Below are 27,477 nucleotides of genomic sequence, written 5' to 3' on the forward strand. Positions count from 1 at the left end.
ACATCTCCCATTTCTTTTATTTCATAGCTGTAGGCACTTTAAGAACATACATTTTTTAATCCTTATAACACAGATTAAGTTGTATATAAATTAATGTCATCTATAAATTATTGTGTATTAAAATATACAAACTAAAATCTTTGATGTAAAACTGGTCAGGTATAAAAAGAAATTATGGATGGCAAAAAATACCCTCAAAGTGGACATGGGCAAATAGAACACTGAACATTCATCATGAGCTCTGTGCTAAACACAGATATGAACCAGGCCAAGCAAGTACCTCAGTGTCATAATACTAAATAGGAGATATTCATTGTAACTCATTTGTGGTTTTACAGTTTTAAAAAATTAAATATGACAAAGCAACCATGAATGATCAAGTAACAGTTATTAACCTGGATAATCAACCGGCTGCTCTATCCAGCATGATGACGCATTCGCTCACCATCCTAAAAATATCAATTGTCCTCTGTAGAATACATGTACAACTCAAAACCACCTCCATTCTAAATATTCATGTTGCCCATGTATAATCAAGACACAATTTTTGTTGTTTGTTGTCTTTGTTTGTCTTTGGTCTGTCTACTCAAAACCTTTTATTTTACCGTCAAAAAAATGCTCACTTTTATCCCCTTAGTAATGACACATACAAATGCGAAATTAACAACAGAAGCTCTACAATGCTAGACAGAGACGAGGGAAGGCAGTCAAAACACCTACAGTAAGTGAAGACAATGGGAGCAGACACGATGGTACTAGATGTTTGTGGATCAACTGCAGGGTTCCATTCACATGCCATTTCTGCATATAACAACACACTTTTTCCTGGCGGGTATACCAAAGAACCTGGATCAGTTGAAAACCAGGTTAAGTTAGCCTTAAGGTAGTGGTAAATCATCTAATAGAAGAGCCTGGAGTCCTCATTTCCATAACCAAATGACATCTGTGGGCTTTTAGCAGGTTTACCACTTCCTGTACCATAGGTTAACTTAGCCAGGTTTATCACTTAACATGTTCAGACCATACCCCTTTGATGGATAGATGGTTAACATGGTCCTTCAGCATTTTTAGGTGGCGCATCCAGGTGCATAGAGTTGTTACTGTGCCTGGTCTGTTTTGTGCACACTGTGCTTGATGTACAGCAGGCTACATGCCTTCCTGCTGGAGAATAGAGGACACTTAGGAGGAACTGCCTGACTAGACATACTTGTACAACCCAGAGCCATGGAATTCAGAGTTGTGACAACTGCGGTACAGGAAGTCAGTTGGTGACATGATTCACATAGCGGCTTTCTTTTTGCTAGAGACCTAACACAGAACCACTACATAACAAGCAAAGATGAAATTTACCTTTACTGCACTTTCTGTGTTCAACGCCCACTTCCTGGAACAATGTCAATGACGATCAGTGTGCTAAAGGCTCCATGAGCCGCCATCTTTGTTTAATAATGAAACAGAGATGTCAATGGGATTAGCCTAACTCTTACTTCCATGGCTCTGGTACGACCCATGAACACACAATGTGTACATGACACAAAATGAAACACTACATAATATTGTTTTAAAATGACACAGATGACGCACATCTGCTTTGGAGGCTACTAATGCTGAGGAAAACTGTGGTCCAAAGCAAGGGCAGAGCAACAAACAACATTTGAAAAAAAGGCAGGAAATTTGTACCCTTTAAGGATAAGGGTCTTCTTGTACTCGTTAAGGATGAGGGTCTTCCATCTCCTGTTGCTACAGTCATGCCATACACCGTTTGAACATTTTAAAAATCTTTAAGAAACATTAATGAGACATTCATTATCAATGGTGGATGTGATGGAAAAAGATAGTACAGCACATTATTTTCAATATTTTTTTGTTCTTAAAAACAGAAATATGTAGCGCTACACTTCAAAAGTAGTCCACAACTAAACATATTGTATGACTTATAAGAAATGTTTCACCGTCTCACATTTGAATGTACTTTTACAACAACAGCAAAAAATACACAGTTTAAAAAAAAGTAACCTTTGAGATAAATTAAGCCCTATTTGGCTTGAAACAAAATTTGTGTTATTAAATTCCTTATGCGAAGGCATCATGTAAAAGTTTTTTTTTCAGTCTAAAAAGATGACTTCTTGTGATGATGGTGGTGGTCTTTTCAAACACTGAAGTTGAGTCTTTAGGCATAGAATTCCTTGGTAGGGGCCTTCTGGTAGGCTGACATGGGCGGCTTCCGTTCTCCCAAGTCATAGCTCCCTTCGTCTTTCTTCCTCATGCGGTACACCAGCAGCAGAATTAGGAAGATGGCAAACAGGAAGCCAATAACTCCACCTGCAATGACCGCTGGAACACAGACACACACAAATTCAAATTACATTACATTACACTTGGCTGACACTTTTTTAAAAAAAATCCAAAGTGACTTATACACTGTGTGCAGAATTATTAGGCAAACAAGTTTTTTGACCATATCGTTCATTTTATACATATTGTCCGCCACCACCCTTTATGGACATGAACACCTATTGGATTTAAGCATCCCAGGTCATTCATATTTGTATAATAAGAGATGGTGTGATCGGAGGAGCCCAATACCCTATATCAGGGCATAATTTATGTGCATAATTATTAGGCAACTTTGTTTTCCTATGGGAAAATGGGCCACAAAAGAGATTTCACAAACTCTGAAAAGACTATAAACAATTTTGAAGTCTTCCAGAGGGGTGTGGCTGTCTTGAAATATTGGTCACATCCATCTAATGCACCGTTACAAAGCCATTAGTGTCACATTACATGTGCCCACAAAGTCCTTCCAGACTGAGAAGATGAAACTTCCACAAAACTATTACCCTGTAGTGCTGTTATATTCCAGAAGTGAAACCTACATCAAGTGTCCACAAGAACATTGTATTCAGCACTCAGAGACATGGCCAAGGTAAAACAGGCTCAAACCTGAAGACCGCTCAACAAGAAACTTAAGTCAAGACTGGGTCAAGAAATGTCTTTAGACAGTTTTTTCAATGGTTTGATGAAGTAGTGAAAGTGACTGTTAATGGGCCAGGTAGATGGGCCTATGGCTAGATCAGTAATGTGCACTCTCAGATGAGTTCCTGAGTTCCACTCAAATGACAGCAAAGTGCTGCATAAAAACCATTGTCTTCTTAAAAGATGCACATTTCTTCCTCTCACAGAGCCAAGCATGGGCTCATCCACCCTGTCTGTCAAGAGTCACTTTCCCTCTGTGGAAGAGGGCGACGATCATCCCCCTCCCCAAAAAACCTGTCCCTTTGGAGAACAACGATTACAGACCAGTAGCCTTGACCTCTATTGTAGTCAAATGTTTGGAGAAGTTGATGGTGAGGGAGCTGAAATCAAACCTACAAGGTCAATTTGATCCATATCAGTTTGCCTATAGAGACAACAGGGGCACTGATGATGCAATATTAACAATAACACACTCAATCCTACAGCATCTTGAAAATCCTAAGGCTTATGCCAGACTACTGTTCGTTGATTTCAGCTCTGCCTTCAACACTGTGCAACCACACATCCTTCTCACTAAATTACAACACATGTCTGTTAACCCATATATCATCAGATGGTACCACTCCTTTTTGACAAATAGAACACAACAGGTCAGAGTCAACCAAACAACATCTCAGTTTAAAAGAATAAGTACCGGAGTCCCCCAAGGATGTGTGAGTCCCCCCCCCCATTGTTCACAGTATATACAAACTATTGTACTAGCACACATCCTACATTCTCATTTGTTAAATTTTCTGATGACACAGCCATCTTGTGTCTGTTGGATGCGGACCTGAACACTTATGTTTACAAGCAGGAGGTGCATAGGTTTGTGCAGTGGTGTGAGGAGCACCACCTTAAGGTTAACACCAAGAAAACCGAGGAAATGGTTTTTGACCCTAGTAAGGTAGGGGACCACACCCCATTAGTCATTGGTGATGCCAATATTACTCAGGTGGACTCTTACAAATATTTGGGAGTGTACTTTGATAATAATCTGTCTTGGAATGTTCATGTTAACAATGTGTGTACCAGGATCCAACAGAGACTACATTTTTACGTAGACTCAGGGTGTTTGGTGTTCAACAGAGGATAATGTTACTTTTTTACCGTGCTGTTGTTGAGAGTGTAGTACGCTATGCAATCACTGTGTGGTTTGGAAACCTGACAGTGAAAGTGAAGTCTCAAATAGGCAGACTGACCCGCACTGCACTGAAGGTAGTGGGGGTGAGGGACTACCCCACCCTCCAAGCAATATATGAAGAGTCTGTAGTTAGGCATGCTAGGAAAATAATTGAGGATCCATCACATGTTCTGTACCCAGAATATGAGCTGCTACCCTCTGGCAGGCGATTCAGAGTACCAGTTAAAAACAAGAAAAGGTTTTTGAATAGGTATAGGTTTTCTTTTGTCCCTGTTTCTGTTAACCTACTGAATGCAGGTCATTAACAACTACCATCCTGTAATGCCATGTATGTGGGTGGTGGGCTGTGGTGGATATGCACTTGAGTGTTTCTATGTATGTGTGTGTTTATTGTTGTTTTTGTTTTTTGGCGTCATGTGTATGTTGTGTGTATGTGGCAGCTATGTATGTCCAAGACAAATTTCCCTCGGGACTATTAAAATAATCTTGAATCTTGAAGTCCATAATACCTTTGAAAACTCTTTCCCCAGATATTTTTGACCGAGTTTTGACTTAATTAACTTGTTAAATGGTTGTCTGGCGTCATCGCTTCTTACCTTGGCCATGTCTCTGAGTGCTCAATACCCTGTTCTTCTGGACACTTGGTGTACATTTCTGTTCTGGAATATGATGGGACTGCTGGGTAATATTTTTTTTGTAGTTTCACCTTAAATTCTTCTCAATGTTTGGCAATGACATTTCTTACAAGACTGATGACATTGTAACGGTGCATTTGATAGTTCTGTGCTAACATGACCAACGTCTTGTCAATTTTAAGACAGCCACATCTCTCTAGAAGACTTGAAAATTGTTTATAGACTTTTTATGTTTTGTTAGATCTACTTTCTGGACTATTTTACTAGAAGAATACAAAGTTGCCTAATAATTATGCACAGCTGATATAAGGTGTTGGGCACCTTCGACCACACCACCATCTATTATTATTCAAATATGTATGGCCTGGAATGCTTAAAAGGGACACTGTGCAGGAAATGGTCAAAAAAGGTACTGCAACTATGCTGCTCATTGAAACCAGGCTCCCTATTGCCAAATTTGATCTTTACATGAAAGTTTACTAAGTAATAAACAAATATTAACTAGTACGGTCCAATTACAGTCATTTTTGCAGCTAAAAATGGCTATTTTAGGAAATTCAAAATGGCGGACCATGGAGAAGATCCCCCTTTACATGTAGGAAAAGTGCAATTTTTCCAGTCATAATGAATTTGATGGTGGTGGTAAGTATTCATGAAAAAGGTAACATTAGTGAGTGGGCAGCATGAATTCTGGAAATGAACAACTAAAAATCTCACACAGTGTCCCTTTAAATCCAATAGGTTTTCATGTTCACATAGATTCCTGTTGGAAAATATGGTCTAAAAACACTTGCCTAATAATTCTGCACACAGTGTAGTTATTGTCAGTACAGGGTATTGGTTACATCCCTGGAACAATGGGGGGTTTGGTACCTTGCTGAAGGGCACCTCAGCCATGGAGTGAGATGAAGAGTGGAAGGGTCGGACCCTCTGATCTAAAGCCCATCTCCTTAACCACTAGGCCACAGCTGCCCCCAAATTAAAAAACGAAATCATACCATGCCAGTACGTTGTTCACAACTAATTGTTGGTGAAACATTACATGTTGGCATGGTGCGAACTCTTCTTACTTTCAAGTTATACATTATTTAGGTCAGCACCCAAAAAGAAGAGAAAAATCTGTTTGGGTGAAACCACCTCCAACCTTTATGAAACATTACATTACACTTTGCCGACGCTTTTATCCAAAGCGACTTAGTTATTACTTTTCAGGATATTGGTTTACAGTCCCTGGAGCAATGTGGGATTAGGTGACTTGCTCAAGGTCACTTCCACCATGGATGGATTGGAGGTGTAGGGAGAAGTGAGGTGGGATTCGGACCAACAATCCTCATATTGAAAGACCAACTCCCTGAACACTAGACCAACGACCTCTTGCTGTCATTACAGTGATATAGTGTACCATTAACAGTATGTCTCCATACAATACATCCAAGCAATGGTGAGGGTATTCCTCGTTGAAAGAGAGGCCCTTCATTATGTGCAAGTTGCTTTGGATAAAAATGTCTACCGAAGGTAATGCAATGGCCAGGTTCACAGACATGGCTTTCTCCTATGTTGCTCCAAGATTATACAACTCCCTTCCATCTGAAACATGCTAACAGAACTCTTGGGTCTAACAATTCCCCTGAAGACCCATCTACAGTATTCAAAGGTGCATATGGACTTACATTAATCTAATAAAATCTAATAATAATGTTTCACATTTTTACTTTTTATTCATTTTTGTTTGTCAGGTGACCTTGTGTGGCCTGACAGGTTCCCTGCAACACCACCACCAACAACAAAAATGCACCAACAACAACACACCTGCCAGCACTTCTGTTCTCTGAAAGAGGTTTTCAGATTGGACCGCTGCTTCCCGTTCAGACCCGGTGTGCACCCCGCTGCGTCCCGAATCCGGCCCGACTGTGGGCTTGACCTCCAGCAGCACGTCCACGTCCACCGCATCCAGTGTAGGCTGCAATGGGGCAAAACAAAACGGAAGATAAAACGGTGTTATTACCGAACCACAGGAAACACACATGACGCAGACAGGAAACCCCCAGGCAAAAAAAAAAAAAACAGTCTGAAATGCAGGATGCAGATTTTTTTTTTTAACTGTATATTGGTACCTGACCGTATGTTCTCAAATTCAATGGTGCATTTAACTCACACTCAAGACATGATGGAAATCCCCCTTAGAGAAAATACTGACTAACAACCTTGCTCATACCTACTCATTGACTGGAACGGAGTTGACATTGGCAGGAGCAAACATGTTTTTTCCTTTTTTTTGTTCTTTGTAAAGTGTCCCTGAGTGTTTTGAAAGGAGCTTGTGAAAAAAATGTGTCATTATTATCATTATTATTTTGTTTTCTAGGATATTACTCAAACATTCTACCAAAAAAATGACCTCTTCCTGTATACTATCCAAGTCTACAGCACTAGAGATTAGAGATCTCTGCCTTTTGATCATCTCTGATCATCTGTTAAAGAACAAAGACAACCCCCCCCACACACACACACACACTCACACACCTCAGTTTCCAGGCCTCTGTCGTCTGCAGTATCCATGACATAAACATATCTCAGTTACTTCACATACTCAGTGAGAAGAACAAAGTTTAAGAAAAAGAAACCAACACATACCTCGGTTGCCAGGTCTCTGTCATCTACAGCGTCCTCCTCCGTGGTGCCCTCCGTGCTGAGGGGCTCTTCGCTGGGCCAGGCTGCCTCTGCCTCTGCCTCTGCCTCTGCCTCTGCCTCTGCCTCTGCCTCTGCCTCTGTGTCTGTGCTGGGGGGGGATGTGTGTCTGCTGGGGGCGTCCGTCACGGACTCTGGCTGTGGAGAGGAGCCGAGCGGAACCCGCCTGTCCATCACAGCATCCTCATCGTCATCGCTGTCTCCTGCAAACAGAACAGGTACCCCGTACATTGTTAGATATGGCCAGTGCAATAGGCCAGTCATTCCTAATATTTCCTTGTCAAGTCTCAAGTCATCCATTTGCGACTCAAGTCTCACTTGAGTCCAAGTCACAAGTTCACATCTCTGCCTGGTGGCAGCCGTACATCAACAACTAAAAGCGTGGAGTTCTCCTTTCCGTAACTAAATTAACCAGTGCTCTCCTCCATCCTCCTCCATGACCGCGGTACCCTGAGTATGTTACCAGCCCATTGGGGGCTGCCCCCTGGCACGGGTGAGGCATAAATGCAATTCCATTGTGTGCAGTGTGCATTTGTGTGCTGTGGAGTGCTGTATCACCCAGGCTTTCACTTTCCCGTGTGTCTGTGCACATGAGTGCATGTGTGTACGCATCACATTCAGCTAGCATAGTGCAACACAGCGAGGTGAGGAATGTGATGAGGTTTCATAAATAATAGACAAGCTTCTGCTCTCCACAACAGACAGCTGTTGGCTGGGCTGACAGGGGCGTAGCAGCAAATTGTGGGCCCTATGTACATTCAGTTACAATGGACCCCGCCAAGGACACTATGCGGGCCCCCTATATGGGCCCTGGTGACTCAGTCACAGTTTACCCCCCTGTATGACACCCCTGTGTACAGGTCTTGGCTGACCATGAGCAGACTACCAGAAAGAAACATCTGTCTGCTCCTCACATGCTCTCTCTCTCACACACTGTACACACACACTCACACACACACAGCACAGCGTGCACACACGCACACGCACGGTCAGTACACAAACAGTAGTTTTGGGTAGGGTGCGCACATCCAAAAACACTTGTTGCAGTACACAAACACACACACAGCATGACCAGGAGTCACAGGTCAACATCAGCGACCTCAAAGTAAGGAAATCAACTTCACAGCCCCTCAATCTGATCGCATGTTGAAAAAACCCCCCCACAATCAGAGCACAAGTGTGGTGGTCACCAAAGCAAGCACAGCCAATCTGTCATTGGGGCTGTCAGAACACGCTAGCACACAATACAACCAATAGGGTTCCACCCAATGGCCCAACTAACACAGGAGTGTATTCCAGAGAGCAGGTTTACACTCTCTGGGTGTGCCAACTTAGCCTGGCTCTCACGCAGACCCTTCGTGCATTTCCGCTCAACTTTGTTAGCTCGCACGAGGGTCTGGAAATCTTAGACGAGCCTGAACGGAATCAGAAGTTTCACAGTCTGTCCAATCAGAATCGCGGGGTGGGATCGTGGGGCGGGGTATATACAAGTCAGTGGTTGAAGTATTAAGTGATTTAAAAAAAGCCACGTGAATTCTCCAATCAGGTTCGAGCTGTTTTGAACACAGCCAGGTCTTTCCAGAGCTAAGCGATCAACAGTGTTCCAGATGGTTGGTAACAACCAGCGCTTGAGAACCTGGTTACTGCCAACTCTGTATGTAGCAAATCTGGTAATATAAGTAACCTGTGGCTCTGTTTTAATAGAAGGATGACACTCTGCTCTGGTCAAGGGTCAAGTCTCTTGTATTACAGGTAATCATGGGTTGATCTAGCTGGGCTAGTCACTAAACCATCTTTTTGGAATATACCTCAGATGGCAGAGAGAGGTCCTCTTAAGCCAGGCTCAACCTACATGACTATTGGCCCGATTCTCGGCTGAAAACCCCCCCTTAAGACAATCTTGGAATGTTACCCCGCAGGACCGTCGCAAGCAATTGCCCGGCAAGATTTCCTCATCGTGACAGACATTCTAAAATAGTATTTGATATCTATGATTTGTGATCTGCAACTTTCAACCGGCAAAATTTTATTTGATATTTTATAACTCAAAATAGAATGCTAGGCATTGTCTCAGTGCCTACGATCAGGGATAAGATTGACAGTTGCGATTCTCTTTATGTTTGAGGTGCAACCCGATGTCAAAATCTGACACAAATTTCGAGTCGTGTAGTTTGAGCCTGGCTTTACAGTAGAGATGGTGATTACTTCCCTGCTGTGTGGCAAGAGAACAAAGAACTTGATTAAAGTCACAACACTGCCAGGCAGCGACTAGGGCGTGAAAGGGTTAAACAGCTTTTTATCCTTTGTCACAATCTACAGAACATCCTGAGGACTTAATGTAACCCTAACTATAAGATCTCACATCAGTGCTCACCACAGAACAGTGCAATATAATAAACCAGCCTCTGTCTTGAACTTCAACTTTTTTTAAAAACAAATGGCTTTGACGTGGACGTGGATGCAAATTTACATTTAAAACAGGAAACAGAGGATCAGATGTGAGCGAGAGAGAAGAACATCACAGGCCTGTTAGTACTGCTGCACATGTGCAGAAATACCAGAACTCAAGTTATGGTGTGTCCTAGCTTCACTGCACAGCAGAATGGCTGGCTTTATTCACTTACTGGGAAAGCAAACAGACTGCATTCAGAAACATGTGCAGCAAAGAATGTCCACGTGGCAGACATGGGGGCTGAGTTGAGCCTGACCCACTTTAAACATCTTGGACTGACTGGCTTCTCATGATGTCATCTCTCTCCTTGGCCACGTGCAGCCCAATCTGGCTCTCAGTTCGAAGCCAGGGCAGACTATACAATTTAATACCATGATATCACCATTACACATGCAAACAGCAGAAGTCTAATATAATATTATGATGATAAAGTAGAGTAGAGCAGAGTATAATTGAAGTATAATTTAATATCAAGTAGCATGCATACATAAATGCAGAAGACATTGTACACAAGACATTACACATATATTAACCATATATAGCTCACATATACTACATTCAAACCAAAAGAATCTGTCAGGATTTTTGTTATTTGGTGGGAGTGTGTAACAGACTTACCCGACCCTGAGCCAGAGCTGAAGTCGTCATCGTCTACGGGGAAGTCTCCAGATGCCTGGTCCAAGTACAGGTCGTCACTTGAGGGAGACTGTGCCCTGACCTGGACACACAAAACGGAAGATCATTTATTACATTACACTTAGATGAGGTGTTTATCCAGAGTTACATCTAGACGGTATACTACGAAGCTGGTTCAGCAGTAAACTAGGTTAAGTTAACCTTGTGGTAGGGATAAATCATCTAATAGAGGAGCCTGGAACCCTACATTTCGTAGCTAAATGATGGCTGTAAGTATATCTATTAGCGGGTTTATTACTCCTTGTATGTTAGCTAAGCCGGATTTATCACTTAACCATGTTCTTAGTATACCCTCCTGATTATAGTTCCTGGAGTAGTGCGAGTTTAGGCGTCTTTCTGAATGGCAGTTCAGCTGGCACGGATGGCATAGGATTCAAACCCGAAACCAATTAGGCTGCCAATCATTTACACAGATTATTTACACAGCTAACCTGCACGGGGCAACATTTTAAACAGATGCATGCTGTGTTCAAACAAGGGTGTCATGTCACGGTTGCACTAGTTGCACTCATGCACTAGTTCAGTGGTTTTCAAACTTTTTTGAGCCAAGGCACACATTATTCGAGGAAAAAATGCCAAGGCACACCACCACTTGTAAATTATTACTGAAAATAAAACCCTATGGCCTATATTAACAATGTACAGTCATTCTACAATTTTTCACGGCACACTAGTGTTCTCTGGCACAGTGTTTGAAAAACACTGCACTAGTTCACTGTGAGAGGAAGGCGGAAGGAGTCATTTATATACGATGGGAGGAATAAGTTAGTACACCCTTTAGAATTTCTAACATTTTAGTGTAAACTAGAATCTAGACTAGAATCACAAGAAGGAACAAACAGTTCTGCTTCAACTAACTGCATTTTATCATATTTTATTGGCCATAAGATGGAAACATTCACAGGACAGCCAGGAATAATGAAGTATACCCTTGCATTCAATAGGTGGTTGAGCCTCCTATACGTACTGTAGCTGCAATAATCATAACCAAATGTTTCCTGCAGTTGCAGATCAGATGGGCAGAACAATCAGGATGGGTATTGTACCGTTCCTCTTTACAAAACCGCCATACATCAGCAAGGATGGCTGGAGTGAAGCTCCCTTGAGGTCATGCCATATCATCTCATTTGGGTTTATGTCATGGTTTTGACTGAGCTATTCCAGAATGTGCATTTTATTTTTATGAAGCCATTATAAAAGTTGATTTGCTTCTAAAATATGGAATGTTCTCCTGCGCCAGCACTCATCCTTTTTTGTGCTTCAATCGTGTGACAGACTATAATAAGGTTTTTCTGTAAAATATGTCTATAAACAACACAGACATAGCCTACATTATCGAATAAATGATGTTGTCCAAACTAAGCTTAAAAGAGCTTTGTAATCACAATAGTCACACTACTGACATCATATCGGAAGCCAGACAAGAATTGGCACATCCCTGATAGCAAAAGGATGTTGAATCGACAGCACTGGGTGTTGATTTGATGATAATCTGTGTCGATTCAATGTCCCTTTGCCATCAGGGATTACACCTGATGCCAAAACCTGTTCACAGAGACCGCAAATGAGTAAATGTGTTGCTGTGCTTGGAGTGTTTAGCAGTACAGAGACAAATGACTGAGTACATGTGTGGTTCTTCCATCCTTGACGTCCTGTGTAAACAAATATGCTACAGCGCTCATCTTATTTGTGGATGTAGATATTTTGCATGGGAGCTGCAGCGGTGGTGGTGCAGTAAAATAACATGAAATAAAAACACTGGTAAGCAAAGTAAACATGTCTTTGAGAGTGATGCCATTCCGGGTACATAATTGTCACTGAGGTAGCAGAGACAAGCAAGACAGCTTGAATTGTTGCCGGTCTCTCTTCAGTCTAAACAAACACTGACACTAAAGACCTTGGGTGTAATTTTCCAGAATTGGAAAGTGTAATGAGAATGACAGCTCAACATGGAAACAAGAAGCCATGGACCACACAGCAGCGGTGCAAGAATAGGCACCCTGCCTTTTCAAACGCACCAGAGGAGGAAGACGATTAAACAGGAACAATGCAGGAACTGGACTGTAAGAGCAGAGACTTCTAAATAGAGCCATTTAGGCCATGTCACATTCGCCCTCTGCCTCTCATCATACAAGCTGTATCTTGCATGTCTCCAACGGACCGGGGGGTGTGGGGTGGGGTGGGGTGTTTGATGCATCTCTGGGTGCACAGAGTTTCCTTCCAAAGACAGATCACTCCTAGGGGGGTATTCCAAGAACATGTTTAAAAGTGATAAACCTGGCTTAGGTTAATCTACAAAAAGTGGACAACTTGATACCAGATAGCCTTGTAGGCATCATTTCATGATGAAAATGAGGACTCCAGGCTTCTTTTGTTTGGAGAGTTACCACTACTTCCAGGTTAACTACATCCTGCTCTGCTTACTGAGCCACCTGTTTTGAATGATCCCCTGACTTCACTGCTCTGATGCATTTAGTTTCGAACGAAGAACAAAAACGAAAACGACATTAAACAGCTGACAGTGAACACAATTAAACGTTCCAGGATTTTTTTTTCTCTAACCAGTTCAGGAATGTCTATTTAATGGCAGAACAAAAAAAAACGGAAATGTTCAAATTCCGTTTCCCTTCATAACGAACCAATTGGAAAAAAAAATCTGATTCAAAGCCCTGTTTGCTCTGGCTTTGAATCCCAATCCTTGTTGTTGCAGTGTTGGCTGCAATAGGTATGCTGGCCATGGCAACACTTGAGACAGGTGGAACAGGCAAAGAGCGCTGACCTTCAACAAGGTCAAATCAGATATTCTAAGAGTATATATTCAGTCTCTCTGGTCAAATCGTCCCCATTCAAGCCAGTGATGAAAATGAACATGCTGCTGTGTACATTCAACAGACTCTCCTTCTGGCCAGTAACACCATCTCCTCCAAACACATGAGAAAAGTAATGAACAACTCCAGCCCAATCAGTGTCTTAGTCCAGGTAGCACGGAGATACACAAAGGCAAGGGATAACATACCACACCAGACATCAGATTCAGGACAATGCCTGGATAAGATATTTATTTTTTGATGAAGCACATTAAGTGTTTGGGTGTGCTGTATTCACAAATCTTAAAAGAACACAAAGAGGTGTAGTGTCCTGATAAAGTTTTGAATCGTCTTTACTTTTAGAATTTCACTGTTATCAGAAACCGCATGGCAAAATATTCAGTGACCACGGTGGAAAGCTGAACAAATCCTTACAGGAAGTCCAGATAAAGGTAAAATCACACAGACTACTTTTTATGTTGCAAAAGTTGCCACAGTTGTCATTCATACACAATAAATTCTGAGACATGTGTGCCAATCTTTCCCCCCCGCTGTGACAGTGCTGTGTATTACATACAGTAGGTCTCCATGACTGTCTTAATGCCTGCTATAACTGGTGTGTGTGGCCCTGCTGTTGCCTACTAGTAGGGCACTCTTCTGCCATGCGGCCGACCTGGGTTCGATTCCCGGCCCGGGTCATTTGCCGACCCCTCCCTCTCTCTCCCCATTCGCTTCCTGTCCACCTCTCACACTATCCTGTCATTAATAAAAAAGACAAAAAGACCACACAAAAAAACAAAGAAACTGGTGTGTGTGTGTGTGTGTGTGTGTGTGTGCACGTGTTAGTGTGAGAATAGGTTATGTGTGTTTGGGTGTGCGCATACGTGACCGTGCGTGTGCTAGTCATGGTGGTGTTTGTGTGAGAATAGGTGATCCTGAGAGTACATTCCTGAGATGGACTGGAGCCACAGAGACACAGGCCTGCCATTGTGTTACGGCTCGGAGTGGAGTCCAGCCTCTCATCAAGACCACACCCCTCTCTACTCACACACAGACCTGTGCAGCCCACACACCCCTCTCAACTCACACACAGACCTGTCCAGCCCACACCCCTCTCTACACACCATGCTGCCTCAATGCAACCCAACACGTATCAAACTTTTACCCAACTGAATACATTTTTGTCCCCACCTCCGCACACACCATGTCCACTTTACATAACCCTGACAAACTTCTAACCAGCTAAAAACATTTTTTTTAATAGTAAAAGTATGGCTTACAAGTGTTTCTTATTTTCATATACAGCTGTAGGTAATGGTCCATGTTGTACTGCCATGACTTTAATGCTGATGGAATATCCATATTGTCTAAAGAAAAAATCAGAAAAATGTTGCAAAAGGAGCAAAGGTACCAAAACCTTCACTGTGGAATCATGTAAAGATGTTGAAATTGAAACGGTGGCTAGAAATGGATAACAGTTAAACGAATGGTTTCTCTGAAAAACATTTTAAAAAAAACCTTTTCTGTATGTAGTCAACACAGCAGAATATTGCATCAGCAAATAAACTATGCTCAATATACACTTAAAAGTAAAGCAATGAGTCGCTTATCGACTGTAATAAGATTGTTTTCGCATGTGCACAAACCAAATCGGAGTGTTTATTTTTCCAAGTGTGTTATCTGTTGGCTCGTGGCTTCTCATAAGCACTCTCAAGGGGACATCAATCAGTGCCGAGTAGAGAGCAGCCTGTTCATCTAGTCCGTCTAGTCTGGAGTGTTATTACCTCCACCAAGGAGGTAATGTTTTCGGTCGCGTTGGTTTGTCTGTCTGTCTGTCTGTCTGTCTGTCTGTCTGTCTGTCTGTCTGTTTGTTTGTTTGTCTGTCTGTCTGTCTGTTTGTTTGTTTGTCAGCAGCATAATTCAAAAACTAATCAGCGAATATGGACGGAACTTTGTGGAGTTGTTGATAATGATCAAAGGAACAAGTGATTAAATTCTGGTGGTGATCCGGATCACGAACAGGAACCGGGACTTTTTAAAGATTCTGTCAGCAGGATAACTCAAAAACTAATCAACTGATTTGGACAAAACTTTGTGAAGTTGTTAGTAATGACTGAAGAAACAAGTGATTAAATTCTGGTAATGATCCGGATCACGAACCGGAACCAGGACTTTTAAAAAGATTCTTCACTATATAGACGCCCCCTAGTGACCAGAAATTGAATTACGGGAACAGCACAAAAACAAGGCAGAAAGACTTATGCCCCGTGTACATCAAGCGCTACCAACGCGACCGGGTAGCTGGGGTGGTTGAAGAAGTTTCGCCATGAATTCGTTTTATTCGCTCTGGACGCTGCACTGACATGTTTGATTCAGCTAATCACATAACGGCTCTGCCTTGACAGCCTGGGACATTCCTCGATATGAACGTTCCGATTGGTTTTCGCCGAACAGCGTCATAGCGAATTCGCTTAAGATTAGCTTGAGTTTAATCGTCAAAAGTTGCCCTGGTCGCTCAAGAAGCTTCGCCCCTGGCGAATTCGCTCCGGTAGCGCTGGTCGCGCACCCTCCATAGAGAATGAATGACTTCCGTCGCTTCATTCGCGTTGGTCGCTCCCGATGTACACGGGGCATTAGGGTGTAACATGGTCAAGTATATCAAGCAGCTTCCTTGGCGGAGGTCTGTGCTCTCTGAGTGCTTCTAGTTATTACTGTGCTTTATGATGCTGTGGCGACAGGTGGCAAGAACTCTCCTCTCCTGACACCACAAGTTTAAGGCAGCATAATCTATTGCACAATACATCATTTAGGGCAGTCATGGTTAAGCGGTTAGGGCATCAGACCTGCAGTTCAGAGGTTGCCGGGTCAACTCCCAACACGCCAGGTTGGTGGTAGGGGTGGGTATTGGCAACCATCTCACGATACGATACGCATCTTGATACAGGGCATGCAACATGACTCAGAAATATTGTGATTGGGGGGCACTGGGCTAGGGCCTGTTGTGGGGAGTAAGGCTAAAACAAATCGCCAGGCATACAGTATGCTTTTGGCCGCTAGGCAGGTTCATCTAGTTCACTAGGGCTAGGGTTAACCCAAAACCTATATGGTTATCCTAGGTTTCAACCTACTGAACCATGAATGTGGAACACTCATTCTAGTGATGTACATGCACTGAAATCCCTCAGCTTGATGTAAAATTTGTTTTAAGTGCGTTACGATCCTATTATAATAACTATATATTATTTAGAAAAAATAACGTCCATGCAGACATTTCTGCCGTAGTTACATGTGACTTCCACCAATTAATTGGTACAGTATCTTGCTAATTTGTGTGCCTAATACAATCAAGGGCATTGAAAAGTGGTTGAACTTTATAAATTGCACAGCATCTTTACCTCTGCGATTTCGTATAGAAGGCAAAACGGGTAGAAAAACAATCATCTTGTATCACATGGGCCATTTCATCTGTTCTCCACACCGGTTTTACACACAGCCATGAGAGAGCAGAAGGTCGGAATGATAGCCTGAACACTGAAATTGATAACATACAGTATGGGTGCATTGCACGTACACACACACAGACAGAGAAACACAAACACCAAAATATGTTTGTACACACACAATGTACATCAATGAACACCCAAAGACATGGGCATACACACGCACACAATAAATTCATCGGACACCTAAAAATATGTGCAGACACGCACGCACGCACACACACACACACACCTGAATGCACTGGCGAGCAGGAGTTGCCAATAAATGCAGTCTATTCAGACCAGTGGCATGTCTGGTATTCTTAATATGCTTCCACAAATACAGGTGCAGCACTGTTGGCCGCTCTGAAGGGACTGAACCTAACTGAGCTTCCTCCTGCTGCTTATAGCAGAGATCCTAAGAGTAGCCCTCTTCTTATGGTGCATTCACCTCATCTCAGTCTAAGCCAGTGTTTCCCAACCTTTTTTGTCTCGCGTACCCCTTAAACGTCTTTGTTGTGCTATGAGTACCCCCTAATTCATGTTCTATATCGCTTTCTCTGTCCTGATGTGACTGCTCCATACATTTGTTATAATAATAACATCTTTCCAAGTACCCCCTGCAGTGTGCTCGCGTACCCCTAGTGGTACACGTACCCCTGGTTGGGAAACACTGGTCTAAGCAACACTCAAGTAAAAGTGATCAGTGTCCAAAACTCTGAATTCCCAATGATATTTTTCATTTCTACAGCTATTTCGCCTGATGAAGGCCTACAGATCGAAACTTTACAAACTTTTTATAAAACAACAACAACAACAACAACAACCACAACAACAACAACAACAAAGGAAGTCAAGCAGAGTTTGTCTGTGCGTGTTTGAATATCATTTCTGAGTCAGTGTGTAGACCTGCACAGTCTGTGCGTATCCTGATGCAGCAGTGCTGAGGTCTAGCCCTCCTCTCTTGCTTCTGTGTTATGTTTTGCTGTGTTGGCATCGCACCAGTCCAGGTCCCTCAGGAGACATTAGCAGCCACCAGATTTACAACCTGAGGTCCCCCATAACCTCCATGCTGCAACACAAGCATGCCCGACATGCCTCCAAGCCATGGCCGTTGACAGCTTTGACTGGGCCGGGGACAAAGACATCTGAAAGGGCCGCAAACCCAACTGACCCGTTTAGAAGTGACGTCATCACCAACTGCGAGCACATTGTTGACTCAAACACACACACACACACACACACACACACAGTTCCTTTACAAATGTGCGTTGCATCACCAATTTTGCTCCAACAATGCGTGCAAAGCCCAATTACGTCACATCTGTGTACAAACAGTAAAAGGTCTATACATACAATTTAATGAGGAAGCAATTCTGGCCCCCCCTCTCTCCATGGGCCCGGGACAAGTGGCCCCTATGCCCCACTGTCTGCTTCCCTGCTCCTAGTGTCCTAGCCCTTCCAACAAAGGTCTTTCATAATAAGCGTGTGCTGTATAGGATTTCATGAGCTCTCACATTGCCATTGGAGTGGCATATTTTGCTGACGTTCGATAAAAGCCAGCAGATTTATGTCCTTTGTCACACAACGTTACTAAAATCATAGCTTGCGCAGGACCAAAAGAGCAAGTTCTGTGCGTGACGGGGGAAAAAGGGGATTTGACCTGATGAATCTTGCAAACATTTGCAAAAGCTCAAGCCCCGCAAATACTTTTTGCTTTGGAAGAAATAATACGTCTTCAATTCCAGTAAAACTCTTGGGCTGATGAACACTAAATATCTCACAGCATAACATCTCATTAGGAAAACAGAAATTCCCATAGTAATGAGGTCAAAGTGACACGGCCTAGGTGCCCTAGTAGACACAACATCTTAGTAATGTAGCACAAGATGGCCATATCAGATCCTGCTCTGCACCACATGTTGCTTGTGTAGACATGATCTAAAATGCAAAGCCCGACTTCTTGGACATCTAAATTGGACTGCTGGCTAGAATGGACAAAGGCATCACACTTTCCTCACCATGGCAAAGTGCACATAAACTTTTGCAGAGTTGATTCAAAATTGGGAGAGCAGGACTAACCAACACAGTGAGTGTTAAATCTAACTTAAAACTGCTAGAAGGGTCATGGGCATAATTACACGTGCCTGTTTCAGCTGAGACTTAACACTGTTGCACTGTTAAGGCAAGTGGTCGAAGACGATATTGATATTAAAGATGACTTTTTTTCTCTCTCTATGGCAATGTGAAAATCAAAGAATAGGACTGGACAGACAATAAAAGTGTACCGACAAACATCCGATGATGATGATCTGAAGAGCATTTTTGGCAGTTTTTCAGCAGTGTGGCTGCAAAAAGGTGTAAGACCTTACATTGGTTATTAAATGTCTACTCTGGGAGATTACCTTTCTTTTCTTTAATCTTGCCAACAAAAAAGTGACATTACAATACCTAATTGTTACGGCTCTATCATGTCAGCAAGTGGAAAATGAGAAATTTGGGATGATTTTATGTCCCTAGTCCATAGAAATTTGGAACCATGCTACGCACATCCCCAAGTAACTCAAAACGGCAGATGACCACGCTGGTGATTATTCATGAAAAAGGACAAGTTTGTGAATTGACAACATCATTTTGATGGAGTATGTAAAATATTTAGCTCCTCTTAGTTGAAAAAAGAAATGAAACATTGCAAGTTGTGAATTCCATAATATAAACAATGAATGTCTTGGATGTTTTTCTCCCCAAGGTTTCTGACTCTTCACACACTGTAATTTCTCTGCATACCGTATGGCACCAAAGCATGCCATTTCTGCAAATGGAGTTGGAAACCGCTACTTTTTGACCAGATTCCTTCAGTTATGGATGCTCCATGGTCACTTCCAAATGTGGTCAGAGGGTTGGAAGACAATGTCCAGCAAGATCTACTGTATTTTTCGGAAAGGTGACTGGATCCCTAAAAATTCAGCATTTTGTTCAAGGCATGCAATAAAGCTTGTCTAAAGCATGGCTGCAGTCAAACATCTCTTCACAAATCTCAGTCACTGGAAAAACCTCAAAACTCGTGGGCACTTGTGGCCTGAACACAGTCTCTCTCTCTCTCTCTCTCTCTCTCTCTCTCTCTCTCTCTCTCTCTCTCTCTCTCTCTCTCTCTCTCTCTCTCTCTCTCTCTCTCTCTCTCTCTCTCTCTCTCTCTCTCGACCGGAAGAATACAGAGTAAAGTCAAATGACCCATACTTAATAAAGGCAAAAAAAGACCAAAAAAACTCAGGATAGTTAGAAACAAACAGTGTCTGCAAAACAAACTGTGACAGCATATGTATTTGAAACCATTAACACCATTTCAATGTTGTTGAGTGTGTTTGTCTTTTTTTAATATGGGTGTCAAAATGTCAAACTTCTATGAGGATTTGTACCTTTAGAAGAAGCAAAACACTTAGTATTGATTAACACATTGGATGCAATTTCATCGCATTTACACACACAGTTACGACAATTGTATAAGTCTGCCCTATACAGTCACTGTTTTCAGGACCTTTCCCTGTTCAGGAAGCTATGCTGCTTTTACAGACCATGGAATCCCCCTTAAGGACTAGCAGTTAGACGCTCGAAACACACACACACACACACACACACACACACACACACACACACACACACACACACACACACACACACACACACACACACACACACACACACACACACACACACACACTTCTTGTGAGCAGGGGGATAGGTGTGCTGCAAGGAAGCCATTTGAGGTTGTTGCGTCTTATCTCTGCAGAGATATGGTCAACAATGAGAGCCGGCCGAGACGAGAGGAAGCATGCACATCTGCGCTATATACAAAAAACATCTGGCCTAGCCAGCCCCCTCATCCCCGGCTTCCTGAGGAAAAAGCCCAATGGTCCATATATGGGGCTTTTTATACAGGACAGGGGAGAGAGATACTACGTCACCCAGAGTCCACCCACCCAACCAGCCAGCCAGCCACCACCACTCCATCTACACAGCTGGACTGGCCATAGGGCATACAGGACATTTGACAAGTGGACTGTTGATCATTTTGGCCTGATCCTCTCTTCAATGCAGTGGTAAGATTTATCAGTCTACATGCCGCCACTGGTGAGTCAGATTTAAATATCCATTTTGGCTGTCGTGGTCTAAATAGATGACTAAATAGTAATAGATAACTAAAAATGTTGTCACAGGCTTCATTGCCTCTCTCAGTGCCTTGGCTGAAAATGCCCAGCCTGATTTTTTTGTCCGACTACATCTACATACATAGCCAGCCTGCTCACACTACTGTCAACAGACTTGCATAACACAGCAGTGAGCACATGGTCAATATAAGGTTTTGTTTAAAGTACAATTAATCTCTGTGGCGGGACAAGCTGTACTAAGAATAATAACAAAACTAAAGATAAGACAAACTTTTCAAAAAATGTAAAAACTGTGTGGGTTAAGAAACGTCAAAGTGGTCAGAATCACATCTCAGGACTAAATAAGGACTTCCTGTATTGCTGATCACACATGACCCTGCGGATGACTAAGATCAAACAGGCCCACACACAAACACACGCACACACACACACACACACGCACACACACACGCACACACGCACACACGCACGCACACACACACACACACACACACACACACACACACGTGCACGCGCACACACACACACACACACACACACACACACACACACACACACACACACACACACACACACACACACACACACACACGCCACACACGCACGTGCGCGCACACACAGAGCAGATGGGTAGTGCTTGCAATAAAAGGTAAACACTCTGCTCTCTACTTCCTTCAGCTAAAACCAGATAGGCAGTACACAGGGTGACAGCTTGATGACTTTACTTAGTAGCAAATAACATGGAGGGAATTACAACCATAACCTCAACATTCATTCATCAAGTTTGTTAATACTTTTGTTTTGCGAAACAAATGATGAGGTCCATGGCGTCATAGACTGTTGTCATAGACAGACTTTGGAGAATATTATTGGTTTCAACTGATGAATATGTTAAATGCATAGCGTCCATTTCGTAAAGCCAATCTATCAAATGAACAGGTATTTCAAGGCTTCAAGATAGCTCTCAGTGCCCAAACTGTCATGAAAACCTTTGTTTTTACCCATGGGGGATTAAGATTATTGACTTGGTTAACTGGCAAGATCTGCCATTTCTACATTTATGTCAGTACTTAATTTTTGATACTCAAAGTAGCCACTGTCCAGGTGCTGGTGATGTGCAGTAAAAGTAATCCAAGTAAAGGAAGGATGAACAACGTGCTTTGCTGTTGCTTCATCAGGTTCAGTCACGCAACACGTTGTTCACCAAATAAACTACCAGCAAAGAATACCAATGTGCGGTGATTCATCCTTCCTTTACTTGGACTTCATTTTTGATCTTCTAACTAGTAGCTACTGAGCATGTCTTAAAACTTGGAAAACGTTAAAAAAAAAATCTGTTAAAGTAGGCCTACACCTACGAGCTCCATGCTAAATTCCTCTTTCATAAATGTGCAACGAGTGCTTGATGCAGAAAGCAGAAGATGGTCTCTACCATCACACACACACACACACACGCACACGCACACGCACACACACACACACACACACACACACACACACACACACACACACACACACACACACACACACAGCCAAGTTGCCCTCCCTCCCCCAGCAGTCTTCCCATTTGTTAAGTTCATTACAGAGAAAAGGAAAGAAATAGATTTTACCGGCTGGCAACATCAGTGCAGTTTGTAACTGCTCCAACGCCCCACCCGCCAGGTGTTTACGTAACCATGCTAAGTGAAGAGGGCAACATTTAGCAGACAATAACAAAGCCTTGTAAAAGCGATCATCACAGTGTTTGAACTACATCCATTTGTACACAACAGCCAAGGCCAGCGGAGTGACTATTTTTTTTTCATTAGGGCTTTCCCGACCTCATGTTCACCTGGATCGTGTCAGGCCTGCTGGCTCAAGTGCTCCTGTTGACAGCTGATGCACAATCACAGAATCACACGGTCTCTGTATTTTTGTCTGCCATCTACCTACTCCCTAAACCAAGGGTTCTCAAACATTCATGGGCTGGGGACCCACAATGGTGCAGAAAACATCCCAGGACACCTTCAAAAGCGTGCAAGAAAGTACAGTAACCACATTTACAAAAACAAACAATCATATTATTGTAAACAATTTCAATTAAACTACCCTATTTGTAGTCTTTCGACTGTCTCGCCAAGTTAACTTATGAGACTAATGTAGACAGAGTTTTGTGGCTAATGTTAAAAAGTCTTAGAACGTTTTTCAGGGACCCCCCTGACAACATGCTACTGAGCCTCAGGAGTTCCCAGTCCCCACTTTGAGAACCCCTGCCTTAAACAATGCCACTCAACACAGTTTAAACCAGGCAGCCACCATGAACAAACTGCTTTTGGCCTGGGGCAGCTGACGAGTCATTTCCTTGGATGTTGCAACGGAGTGAGTGCACGTATGTACGTGATCCCCATTCCACAAGTTAGACCAGGCCCGAGGTCCTTCTATGGAAAGAACAACATTCCATGAATGACAACTTACCTGCCTACCAACAGGGTCGGTGACATCTTAGCACAAGGTGTCAGTGAGCAAGTAATTTCTCCAAAATCACACCCGTTCCACTGTCCTCCTTGTTGACGAGTGATATGGCAGCTTTATATTGGTCATTCATTTATTCATTGAAAATACAAATGAGATCCATATGAAAAGGAACACTTGTTGTCAAGCCAATTTTGAAACATAGGCCTAGGCTAGTGTTTCTCAATGGGGGCTCTACAGCCCCCCCGGGGGAGTTGGGAAGCCCTAGGGGGCGTTCAGAATGATACAGTTGAGTTGAGAGGGGTTGGAGCTTAGTTGCCATTGGGGGGCATTAGTCATATTTTATTTTTCAATATTAAATATTAAGGGGGGTGGGGGGCATTGGTTGACTTATGATGAGGTCAAGGGGGCATTGAGAGGCTCATGATGAGGTCCAGGGGGAGTTTGTTCAAAAAAATGTTGAGAACCACTGGCCTAGACTATGGTCCTACGGTCCTGTGGCACAATGCTTAGCCTACTTTCCTTTCCATGCACCCCGTATGTAGTTTGAATGTTCCATGAATTTCCAGTATAAAACTGGGGACAGACGAAATGACGCAACTAAGTTTTGGAGAAATTACTTACACCTTTGGAATCCCACAAGGATGCCTCCACAGTGATGCCTCCATCCTGTGACTCAAATGTCACTTTTAGAAACTCAACTACGAGAGACACTTGCTTTAAGGTACAGTCATTAGGGAGTATTTAACAGGAGCAGTTTCTGTATCCTACTCCCCACTGCCACTGTCTCCCCTGTCTGTCTACACAACTTCCTTGTTTATGGTTCATCCCAGACAAGCATCAGAGTGAAAAGTACTTCACACCAAGATGTTATTTAATGGCTCCAATAACAGGAAACAGTGGGCAAAGAACTACCAAAGGACACTGTATGAGATTTGCTTTAACCCATTTCAGTCTGGAGCGACATATACACTGCACTCAGGCTCTTGAGATTTGACTAGCTTTTTAAAATAAAAAATGTGGTATGTTAGAGTTGAATGAACACACTCTAATGCAAAATGTGGGTCCTAACTAATTTCATGTTTTTATGTGCTTCGGGGGCTGAGATATTTAGGTTTGAATAGGCAGAGGGCACCCTTTCCCAAAAAGGGCTTAGGCTAAAATGGGTTAACCTGTTGAAGAGGTCTTCTTCCACATGGTATACAGATCATCATAAAGACATGCCTCTTATGTGCTCACCAGACAACACATTGAGCCTACCTACCTACCTGACAACAAGCTCAGATACCCAGAGCAGTGCCAATTTTCATTGAACTGATGTGGCTTCATCCAAAACAACAAAACAGCTGACACCAAAACAATGCAACAAGTCTATTTTTTACAGTAGAAAAAAACAATTCAAGTTTGGAGGTGAGATCTGTTATTGTCTGTGGTCGCTGGTAGCCTGTAGGCTTGGAGACAGGTTCCAAAAAAATCAAGAGACGGTGGAACACGTGATGTTTCTGTGAGTTTGGTTCCGTCTACCTCACTGAAGGCTATACAGCAAGCAAAGTAATCGGAGTCTGAGGTTGACATGACATAATGGAGTTTGAAAATCGCCCTGTGCAGTGACTCATTCATTGAGCCACATTGACCATAATATGGGGGTTGGCAGTGGCACCACGGTTTAGGTCATAACCAACGTCTCGTGACAACAATCAAGTTTCACAGAAACCACTGAGAATTCATTTGCAGGAGTGAACTCGTTTCCCATTAGAACAAGGCATTGTCATATCCGCAGTACACCAACACCTGACAGGCACCAAACATAGGCCTACATACCCCAGTATACAAAAGAGGGGAAAAAACGAATAGCCTAAAATGCCTATTAGTCTGAAGGCAAAAAATACACTTCAGTCATGTTGTCATAATAATCTCGACATGGCAAAGAAGCTGAAAAGCAGAAAAGCGTCTAACAGCGAGACTACGTCTATTACCAAATTAAACTTAACCGTAGAAGTTCTAGGCTACATCTCTGAGTTATAAGTTTTTACAACTGGACGTCTTCGTCCTGCCTTCTTCAATGGCAACCGAGTCATCCGCGTTCAAGTAACACGAACGGGTTGGTTTTTACGCAGCGGTCAGATTACCATTAGCCTACCTTTTCTCCGGAAAAACAGAATAGCGCAGAAACAGTCAGCAGTATCCAAATGTGCTTCATTATCTCTCAGATGGATTGGCGAGTCTACTAAGTCTATATCACGATGTAGCGAGCTCTCACGGGTCTTCCTGGCTGCTCAACAAATCAGCTCGGTTCCTTCGTTTCCAGAGAAAGTCCAGACGCGCCTTCCAATTTTCCCAATGCTTCACTCACTGTACTATCCGCTCTCTACTTCTTACAACGTCCCCGCTGGCTGATGTTCTTGAAATTTTGCCAAACTAGATGACGCGTCGCACTGGTTATCAGCGCGTGTACATCGTTGAACGTTGGAGGTAACAGTGAACACTCTATGGCATGCTGGATGCAAATGTACACGAGGAAGTCGATGGAAAGTCTAGAGCTATGCATTGATTGGGAGGTCCTTGGCGAATGGGAAGGATATTCGGAAAGGATGCCGTATGCACTTCGTCAGCGTGCGTTTGGGCAGCCGATATGACAATCAGGGAAATTATTGCTGCCGCACTTGAACTTGCTGAAGTGCAGCTTTTAATATAGGACTAGCCTTAGTCAAATCTGTTCGGGAAACGTCAATGTCGCTCATATCTGGGTCTAAATAACCAATAATAAATAGGCAACATGATTTCTGAACGGTGGTAGTAACATAGTAGTAATCTAAGTTGGTAGGGTAATAAAATAGTGTGCTTGAGTTATCTAGCCTAGGTCCCGATATTCTACCTTGTTTATTGTCTCCCCCTGGCGACCGTTGCGTTCCGTGTCCTTACTCAAATCGGTTCCAAGAAGCTGAAGATAGGCCTACTTAGGGTCCATCCCAATATGTGACCTTGCCTCCTCCACTTGCCTCCTCCACTTGCTTCTCGTCATGATGACATCACTGACAACGGCATTATATTTCAATATCTTGCAAAAGCTCAATTGTAAAGTCTTTTTCTCATTTGCAATTGGGATGGTGAATGAAAAACAGTCCCTCAAAAGTTGTTGTGGCGAGGCTGACAGCTGGGAAACTTTAGCGTTTTCTCCACGGAGGAGGGGCCAGGAGGCGGGACGAGGAGACAAGCACAAGTGGAGGAGGCAAGGACACATATTGGGATTCACCCTTAGTGTAGCCCTAGCCTAGTGTGCATCTTGTTGTTGGGGGGAGATTCATGAAGAACAAGAAGACGGTAACTCACTTTGCAGTAGGCCTAGGCTTTTTTTGAAAAAGAGAAATTACCAACCGGTTCCCAGCTGATTTGCTGACATCTTCTTATGTTAAGTAGGGTTAGTGCCATTTTGGGAAAAGGCACTGTCAGAATAAAGGTGAATGTCCGCACACTGCTCCCCTGTTGCTTTTTTCCCCCCCAAGTGAGCGCTTTCGAGCTAGTCGCTCTTCATCAGAAAAGGGACTGTCAGGCAATAGAAAAATAAATATCTCAGCATCTGGCATCAATGTGTAGGCCTAAATGGGAGGAAAACATCCTATTATTGGGTATACAATGTAGCTAGTGTAACAGATTTGTATGAGACAGAATAAGAGAGTGAATGTATTTTCTCCCCTCGGGGCTTTCCGTAGGTCTGTGTACATATATCAACTCTCGTGCCCATTTGTCTCTCTCTGACTTCCGGATGAAGTAAAGTTGAATGAAGTTTCTCCCTCTGATCCAGTGTCCAGTTACTAAATGTATTGTAATGACAAAGTGCCAACGCTCGGTTACACTAGTATAGTGCACTAGAGGTGGGCAATGGGTTGCCACAAGAATACAATAACATTTCTCATCGTGAGTACAGTTTGAATCTACACATGCATCTA

At 42.9% G+C, this 27,477-nt stretch overlaps 1 protein-coding gene across 1 annotated transcript; it reads right to left on the reverse strand.

Annotated features, from left to right (window-relative positions):
* Positions 1–26,092, reverse strand: LOC134449684 (syndecan-2-like). The gene is made up of 5 exons (XM_063199765.1): positions 25,671–26,092; positions 10,550–10,649; positions 7,426–7,682; positions 6,604–6,754; positions 1–2,334 (listed from the first exon to the last, which is right to left on the reverse strand). Exons 1-5 carry the CDS (start codon positions 25,728–25,730, stop codon positions 2,171–2,173), a joined length of 732 nt encoding a protein of 243 aa, XP_063055835.1. The 5' UTR covers positions 25,731–26,092; the 3' UTR covers positions 1–2,170.
* Between the last annotated feature and the right edge of the window lie 1,385 nt (positions 26,093–27,477).

Source organism: Engraulis encrasicolus, chromosome 5 (genome assembly GCF_034702125.1).
Source record: "Engraulis encrasicolus isolate BLACKSEA-1 chromosome 5, IST_EnEncr_1.0, whole genome shotgun sequence".
In the NCBI taxonomy this organism is placed as follows: Eukaryota; Metazoa; Chordata; class Actinopteri; order Clupeiformes; family Engraulidae; genus Engraulis; species Engraulis encrasicolus.

Coding starts and splice junctions, on each gene's coding strand:
- LOC134449684 (XM_063199765.1), bottom strand. CDS start 25,730: ATGAAGCACATTTGGATACTGCTGACTGTTTCTGCGCTATTCTGTTTT. Junction 10,650..25,670: donor TCTGTTTTTCCGGAGAAAAG/GTAGGCTAATGG, acceptor TTGTGTGTCCAG/GTCAGGGCACAGTCTCCCTC. Junction 6,755..7,425: donor ACAGAGACCTGGCAACCGAG/GTATGTGTTGGT, acceptor GCCCCATTGCAG/CCTACACTGGATGCGGTGGA.